This window comes from Oncorhynchus clarkii, unplaced genomic scaffold (genome assembly GCF_045791955.1).
Source record: "Oncorhynchus clarkii lewisi isolate Uvic-CL-2024 unplaced genomic scaffold, UVic_Ocla_1.0 unplaced_contig_8894_pilon_pilon, whole genome shotgun sequence".
In the NCBI taxonomy this organism is placed as follows: Eukaryota; Metazoa; Chordata; class Actinopteri; order Salmoniformes; family Salmonidae; genus Oncorhynchus; species Oncorhynchus clarkii.
This window is the reverse complement of record NW_027260950.1, coordinates 141,814-150,000: the sequence shown is the minus strand read 5'-3', so window position 1 is coordinate 150,000 and position 8,187 is coordinate 141,814. Positions and strand designations below refer to the sequence as shown.

At 50.1% G+C, this 8,187-nt stretch overlaps 1 protein-coding gene across 1 annotated transcript in view; it reads left to right on the top strand.

Annotated features, from left to right (window-relative positions):
• The window catches only part of LOC139402495 (E3 ubiquitin-protein ligase HECW2-like), a 54,415-nt gene that overhangs the window by 27,681 nt on the left and 18,547 nt on the right, over nucleotides 1-8,187 (top strand). Inside the window, exons 9-19 of the mRNA XM_071146464.1 lie at nucleotides 386-1,281; nucleotides 1,459-1,780; nucleotides 2,755-2,856; nucleotides 4,170-4,320; nucleotides 4,592-4,695; nucleotides 5,085-5,209; nucleotides 6,301-6,486; nucleotides 7,082-7,237; nucleotides 7,439-7,547; nucleotides 7,624-7,720; nucleotides 7,956-8,039. Of these exons, the coding sequence (XP_071002565.1) occupies nucleotides 386-1,281; nucleotides 1,459-1,780; nucleotides 2,755-2,856; nucleotides 4,170-4,320; nucleotides 4,592-4,695; nucleotides 5,085-5,209; nucleotides 6,301-6,486; nucleotides 7,082-7,237; nucleotides 7,439-7,547; nucleotides 7,624-7,720; nucleotides 7,956-8,039 (2,332 nt within the window). The remainder of the gene's footprint in view (nucleotides 1-385; nucleotides 1,282-1,458; nucleotides 1,781-2,754; nucleotides 2,857-4,169; nucleotides 4,321-4,591; nucleotides 4,696-5,084; nucleotides 5,210-6,300; nucleotides 6,487-7,081; nucleotides 7,238-7,438; nucleotides 7,548-7,623; nucleotides 7,721-7,955; nucleotides 8,040-8,187) is intronic.

Sequence of the window (8,187 nt, the reverse complement as noted above, 5' to 3'; positions counted from 1 at the left end):
GTTAGTATGTTTCATGTAACTGTTAGTATGTTTCATGTTACTGTCATACTGTTAGTATGTTTCATGTAACTGTTAGTATGTTTCATGTTACTGTCATACTGTTAGTATGTTTCATGTAACTGTCATACCGTTAGTATGTTTCATGTTACTGTCATACTGTTAGTATGTTTCATGTTACTGTCATACTGTTAGTATGTTTCATGTTACTGTCATACTGTTAGTATGTTTCATGTAACTGTCATACTGTTAGTATGTTTCATGTAACTGTTAGTATGTTTCATGTAACATGTAATTGTTGGTGTTTTTTAATGTAACATGCTTTCTGTACGCAAAGTACATTTCTGTGAACAAGAGACAATAAAAGTATCTAATCTAATCTAACTAGGATTGGCAATCCCGGGCGGCCACACCCATCGACAGGTGTCCCTCAACGACTACTTGGATGCCATCGAAGCTCCTAAGGGCCCGGGAGAGCGGCCCCTGGGCGCGACGTCACCCAAGCTGAGGTCCAGTTTCCCGACGAACACACGACTCAGCGCCATGCTGCATATAGACTCTGATGAAGACGAGGAGGCAGGGCCGTCCAGGGACCATCCACCCCATGACAGGAAGCCCTTGCTGCCACTGGCCAATGGTGTTCAGGCTGGGGTTGGGAAGGGAGCTGCCTCTCAGGACCTGGGGAAACAAGAGAAAGAGGGGACAGAGGCAAACAGGGGAGAGGTTGAGGGAGCACAGGGGACAAAAGCTGGGGATGGAGCTGGAGATGGAGATGGAGCTGGATCTGGGGATGGAGCTGGAGATGGGGCTGGATCTAGGGATGGAGCTGGAGATGGGGCTGGATCTAGGGATGGAGCTGGAGATGGGTCTGGATCTGGGGATGGAGATGGGGATGGGGATGGAGCTGGAGATGGGGCTGGATCTGGGGATGGATCCATGGCTGGGGTTGGAGTTGCAGTTGAAGCGAGGACTGGAGCTGGATCCATGGCTGTGGTTGGCTCTCTAACTGTAGCCAGACCTGGATCTGTGGTTGGCACTCTAACTGTAGCCAGACCTGGGGTTGGAGCTGAGGCCAGACCTGGATCTGTGGTTGGTCCTGGGGCTGGAGCTGGGGCTCCTCTATCTCCAATACCTGAGACGAATACTGCAGTGCAGGGGGTGTCAGAGGACGCTGTGGCAGCCAGGACTGAGGCCAGCCAGCAACCAACGATCTCAGGGGCCACAGCAGCCCAGGAGCCCCTCAGGAACTCACTGCCTGCTGTTCTGAAGACATCCACTACTCAGGTGAGTGGTGCTGTCAGACCAGGGTCTGGGCAGGCCCACCTCCTAACAGAACGCTCCACCACATGTATTTTACTGTACATTTCAACTTTAGGTTCATCTAAATGTGTTCATATCTTAGTGATGAAGGATAAATGCCAAAGTTTAACAATAAAGAATACTCTGCTCTATTTTCAGAAGAGACGGAAGGAAGAGGAAATGGCGCCCAAGGCTGAGGAGGAAGGGGCGGAGTCATCCAGTGAAGGAGCAAGTGCCATTGCAACCCCCCCGACGACCAGTAGCGTTGCCGACCAGGGGGGCGGGGCCTCTGGCTCTGATGTCACAGGAGCAAGGACCGTCAGCACAGCAGCCAATGAGGAAGAAGAGGGTGGGGAGATCTGGCAGAGGAGGTCCATGCAGGCGTCTGGAGGCGTGTCTCAGGAGGAGGGGGCGCGGTCTTCTGAGGCGAGCGGGCCAATCGACTCTTCTCAGAGTGTCTCTGAGGAGGGCAGCGAGGCAGGAGGTGAGAGACAGGACACAGCAACCCAGTATCACACAAATTGCTTATTGGAAATTCGTGACAGGCACAAAGTAAAAGTACACAAATGTGTGTAGTACACGATTTTGTATACAGTGCATTTCAATCCCAGATAAAAACAGTCAATTACTTAAGCCAGAAACAATAGCAGGGAGGTTGGTTGGGGAGGATGGGTGGGGGGGGGTATAATATAATGTGTCAGACACACAAAATGCGTTGTGAAAAGTGTGTGACTTTTCCGTGTGCCTGTCACAAATTTTAAGGAAGTAATTTGTGTCTATTTCACAGCAAGCTGTGACAGTGAGTTGACCCTACCCGGTTAGGTCTGTCTTTGGCTCCCATGACCCAAGCTCAAAAACATCTGTTTTAAAGTCAACGACGGCGCTAGCTAACATAGTTGACCAGCCACCGGTTTGTGTTAGGTCTTCAGAGGCATTTTGGAATGTTCAGGTGGACACTTTGTTCATGGTCCTTCCCATAGAGGTTGATGTGCATCTACAATATTATCTTCTGTGATATTTTGTCCAGAGTGATGTTTCTGCTCCATGGTCATACAGTACAGTACCACTGAGGGATTGACCCGGTTCAGGACGAGGAAAGAAACATGAAAAGCTCCTTAAATCCTCTAAAAAGAAAGAACAAGAACAAAAGGATTAAGAAATGGGGAAAATAACAGTATTATTCACTTGACGTTTATTAACGTTGATTGTTGTCAGATTATGTCGGTCTTTCCCTCTGGTGTTCATGACACAGTGAGGTTTTAATGTGTGTTTGAGTGTGCGTGTGCACTCGTGTGTTTAATCTGTATTCTGTTCAGGGGCCACAGTGTGTTTTAACGTGTTCCTCTCTCCTCATCTTCTTCAGGGGCCACGGTGTGTTTTAATGTGTTCCTCTCTTCTCATCTTGTCCAGGGGCCACAGTGTGTTTTTAATGTGTTCCTCTCTCCTCATCTTCTTCAGGGGCCACAGGTCAAGTCAACGGTCACCAGTCCGTCCGCTCCCTGCCCTCTGTCCGTCACGACATGGGTCGCTACCAGAGAGTAGATGAGCCACTTCCTCCCAGTGAGTAGTGTGTGTTTCTCAGGGAGAAAGAGAAAGATTAAAATCCTGATCATGTCAGTTGACCGACTCATAATCTGACATGGTAGAATTTATACAATTAGTAATAATATTAGAATTAGTGGTTGACTTATTTCAGTGTGTGTCATATACACTGAGTGTACAAAACATTAGGAACACCTTCATGATGTTTGAGTTGCAACCCCTTTTCCCCTCAGAACAGCCTCACTGTGTCTGGGCCTGGATTCTACAAGGTGTGGAAAGCGTTCCACAGAGATGCTGGCACATGTAGACTCAAAAGCTTCCCACAGTTGTGTCAAGTTGTCTGGATGTCCTTTGGGTGGGGGACCATTCTTGATACACACGGGAAACTGTTGAGCGTGGAAAACCCAGCAGCGTTGCAGTTCTTGACACATTCAAACCAATGCGACTGGCACCTACTACCATACCCCGTTTTATAGTCACTTAAATATTTTGTCTTGCTCATTCACCCTCTGAATGACACACACACAATCCATGCTCCAATTGTCTCAAGACTTAAACATCCTTGTTTAACCTGTCTCCTCCTCTTCATCTACACTGATTGAAGTGGATTTAACAAGTGACATCAATAAGGGATCATAGCTTTCACCTGGTCAGTCTATGTCATGGAAAGAGCAGGTGTTCCTAATGTTTTGTCAACTCAGTGCATACAATATATTTGCCTTGCTGACTGGGAGGCCTGTTAGACAGTCACAGTCGTGTGTTCTATGTGTGTGTGTTTCAGACTGGGAGGCCCGTATAGACAGTCACAGTCGTGTGTTCTATGTGTTTCAGACTGGGAGGCCCGTATAGACAGTCACAATCGTCTGTTCTATGTGTTTCAGACTGGGAGGCCCGTATAGACAGTCACAGTCGTGTGTTCTATGTGTTTCAGACTGGGAGGCCCGTATAGACAGTCACAGTCGTGTGTTCTGTGTGTTTCAGACTGGGAGGCCCGTATAGACAGTCACAGTCGTGTGTTCTATGTGTTTCAGACTGGGAGGCCCGTATAGACAGTCACAGTCATGTGTTCTATGTGTTTCAGACTGGGAGGCCCGTATAGACAGTCACAGTCGTGTGTTCTGTGTGTTTCAGACTGGGAGGCCCGTATAGACAGTCACAGTCGTGTGTTCTATGTGTTTCAGACTGGGAGGCCCGTATAGACAGTCACAGTCGTGTGTTCTATGTGTTTCAGACTGGGAGGCCCGTATAGACAGTCACAGTCGTGTGTTCTATGTGTTTCAGACTGGGAGGCCCGTATAGACAGTCACAGTCGTGTGTTCTATGTGTTTCAGACTGGGAGGCCCGTATAGACAGTCACAGTCGTGTGTTCTATGTGGACCATGTGAACCGCACCACCACCTGGCAGAGACCCACCGCGCCTCCAGCACCGCAGCTCCTCCAGAGGTCCAACAGCATACAGCAGATGGAACAGCTCAACCGCAGGTTACAACCAGCACACACACTTATCATGTATCTAGACACACACACACTCACACACACACACATGCAGAACACACACTCACACACACACACATGCAGAACACACACACACACACACACACACACACACATGCAGAACACACACACACTCACACACACACATATACAGAACACACACACACACACACACACACACACACACACACACACACCACTCACCACTCTCTTCTAAAGAGTTTGTGTTGCAGTTTAGTGACATTGCGTTTGTCTTCAGGTATCAGAGTATACGCAGGACGATGACCAATGAGAGAACAGCAGAGGAGTTGACAGCTCCGCCCGAGGTGCCCACCGACGACACTGACCACCACACTATCCCAGGTAGCCAGGCTTGCAGTGCATTCTGGTCGCTGTAGTCAAATAAAGTTTGACAATAGGCCTCTAGACTTTCACTAGCCAGTATTCTGCTTGTTTAGGATGGTTTCTACTAAAACTAAACCCGGCTCTTGTTAAAGCTTTTCAAATGAAATTGTTTGGTTGTTAACTTGTTGTGTGTGTCTGTGTCTGTGTGTGTGCGTGTGTATGTCTGTGTGTCTGTGTGTGTGTCTCTGTGTGTGTGTCTCTGTGTGTGTCTCTGTGTGTGTGTCTGTGTGTGTCTGTGTGTGTGTGTGTCTGCGTGTGTATGTCTGTGTGTGTGTGTCTGTGTGTGTGTCTGTGTGTGTGTGTGTGTGTGTGTGTGTGTGTGTGTGTGTGTGTGTGTGTGTTGTCAGAGTATCGTCGTGATGGTGTGGTGACTCCAGATAGCTCTCGGTCTCGTCTCAGTCTGCTCCTCCAGTCTCCCAGCGCTAAGTTCTTGACCAGCCCTGACTTCTTCACCTTGCTGCATTCCAACCCTGTATGTTTCACACACACACACACACACACACACACAGACACACACACACACACACAGACACAGAGAGACACAGACAGACACACACACACACAGAGACACAGACAGACACACACACAGACACACACACACACACACACAGACAGAGAGAGACACAGACAGACACACACACACACACACACACACACAGAGACACAGACAGACACACACACACAGACACACACACACACACACACACCTAGATCCCCCTTACTGCTCGATCAGTTCATTTCTATGACCTATATTTCTACTATTACAGTACTGTAGCTATATGTACCTCACACTGTCACATCAGCCATTCATCACTTTACAATACTACCCTTCTCTCCTCTTCCTCTCCTCTACTCTTCTCAACTCTCCCACCGTCCTCCCTCCCTTCTCCTCCACGTCCTCTCCTCTTCTCTCCTCTTCTCTCCTCTTCCTCTCCACTCCTCCCCTCTTCTCTCCACTCCCACCCTCCTCCCCTCTTCTCTCCTCTTCTCTCCCCCCTCCACTCCTCTCCCACCCTCCTCTCCTCCCCTCTTCTCTCCACTCCCACCCTCCTCCCCTCTTCTCTCCTCTTCTCTCCCCCCTCCACTTCTCTCCCACCCTCCTCTCCTCCTCTCTTCTCTCCACTCCCACCCTCCTCCCCTCTTCTCTCCTCTTCTCTCCCACCCTCCTATCCTCTTCTCTCCCCCCTCCTCTCCTCTCCCACCCTCCTATTCTCTCCTCTCCCCCCTCCTCCCATCTCCTCTCCTCTTTTCTCCTCTCCCACCTTCCTCTCCCTCTTCTCTCATCTCCCACCCTCCTCCCATCTACAATCCTCTCCCCTTCTCTCCCCTTCTCTCCCCTTCTCTCCTCTTCTCTCCTCTTCTCTCCCACCCTCTTATCCTCTTTTCTCCCCCTCCTCCCATCTCCTCTCCCCTTCTCTCCTCTCCTCTCCCACCTTCTTCTCCCTCTTCTCTCTTCTCCCACTCTCCTCCCCTCTACAATCCTCTCCCCTTCTCTCCTCTGCTCTCGCACCTTCCTCTCCCTCTCCTCTTCCACTCTCTTCTCTTCTCTTGTTCTCTCCCCAGAGTGCCTACCGCATGTTTACAGGTAACACCTGCCTGAAACACATGATCAGTAAGGTGCGTCGGGACACGCATCACTATGAGCGCTACCAGCACAACAGAGACCTGGTGGTTTTCCTCAACATGTTCTCCAACAAACAGCTGGAGCTGCCCCGTGGCTGGGAGCTGAAGCACGACCACACTGGCAAGGTACAGACAGACAGACAGACATAACAGACAGACAGACATAACAGACAGACAGACATAACAGACATAACAGACATAACAGACAGACAGAACAGACAGACAGACAGACAGACAGACAGACAGACAGACAGACACACAGGTATAGAGGGAGCTCTTTTCTTTTCTCCTCCTCCATCTCTAACTCTCTCTGTCCCTCTCTCTCTCTCTGTCCCTCTCTCTCTCTGTCTCTCTCTCTACTCTTCTCTCTCTATGTTTCTCTCTCTGTCTCTGTCTCTCTTTCTGTCTCTCTCTACTATTCTCTCTCTCTCTCTCTACTCTTCTCTCTCTCTCTGTCCCGCTCTCTCTTTCTCTCTGTCCCTCTCTCTACTCTTCTCCCTCCCTCTCTCTCTCACTGTCGCTCTCTCTGGCTCTTTCTCTCTCTGTGTCTCTCTGTGTCTCTCTGTGTCTCTCTCTCTCTCTCTCTCTCTCTCTCTCTCTCTCTCTCTCTCTCTCTCTCTCTCTCCCTCTCTCTCTCTCTGTGTGTGTCTCTCTCTCTGTGTCTCTCTCTGTTTACCAATGACCCTAACCTCTCCACTTCTCATTCTGTCTGTCTCTACAGCCTTTCTTTGTGGACCACAACTGCCGGGCCACTACGTTTATCGACCCTCGGCTCCCTCTTCAGAGCAGCACACGTCCCAGCAGCCTCCTGGCCCACCGCCAGCACTTGACCAGACAACGCAGCCACAGCGCTGGCGAGGTCAGCCCACAACACATGGTGAGACACACACACATCATGGTGAGACACATACACACACACACACACATCATGGTGAGACACACACACACAAACACACACAAATCATTGTGAGACACACATACACACACACACACATCATGGTTAGACACACACACACAAGACATGGTGAGCCACACACACACACTCATCAGTCAACTCAACCACCTCTCTGTGCTCCAGGTGGGTGACCACCCTCGTCATTCTGGAGGAGGACCCCCTGTAATGCCCCGCCCATCCAGCACCTTCACCCCGGTCAGCCGCACCCAGTACCAAGACGTAGTGCCAGTGGGTGAGTGGACACACACACACACACTCACACACAAACACACACATCGCTCATTCTGTCCTCAACTCCTTCTCTTCAGCTTACAACGACAAGATTGTGGCGTTTCTACGACAACCCAATATCTTTGAGATCCTGCAGGAGAGACAGACAGAGTTTATCAGGAACCACTGGCTCAGGTCAGCAGCCTCTTCCTCCCCCTCCCTCCCTCCTACCCTCCCCCCCCTCCCTCCTCCCTCCCCATCCCTCCTTCCTCCCCCTCCCTCCCTCCTACCTCCCCCTCCCTCCTTCCTCCTCCTCACTTCACTCAGAACAGTACCTCAAACCCTCACTACTAAATTCACTACTGTTGTCAACTCACTCACTATACCTCCAAGGAGTGGTTAAGGATCATTCTGTTGTTCTCCACCACAGGGAGAAGGTGCAGTTGATCCGTAATGAAGGGGCCTCTGGTCTGGCCAGGCTGTCTGGTGATGCAGACCTGGTCATCCTCCTCAGGTGAGCTACTGTCATACCTGTACCTGCCTCATACCTGTACCTGCCTCATACCTGCCTCGTACCTGAACCTGCCTCATACCTGTACCTACATCATACCTGCCTCATACCTGCCTCATACCTGTACCTGCCTCATACCTGCCTCATACCT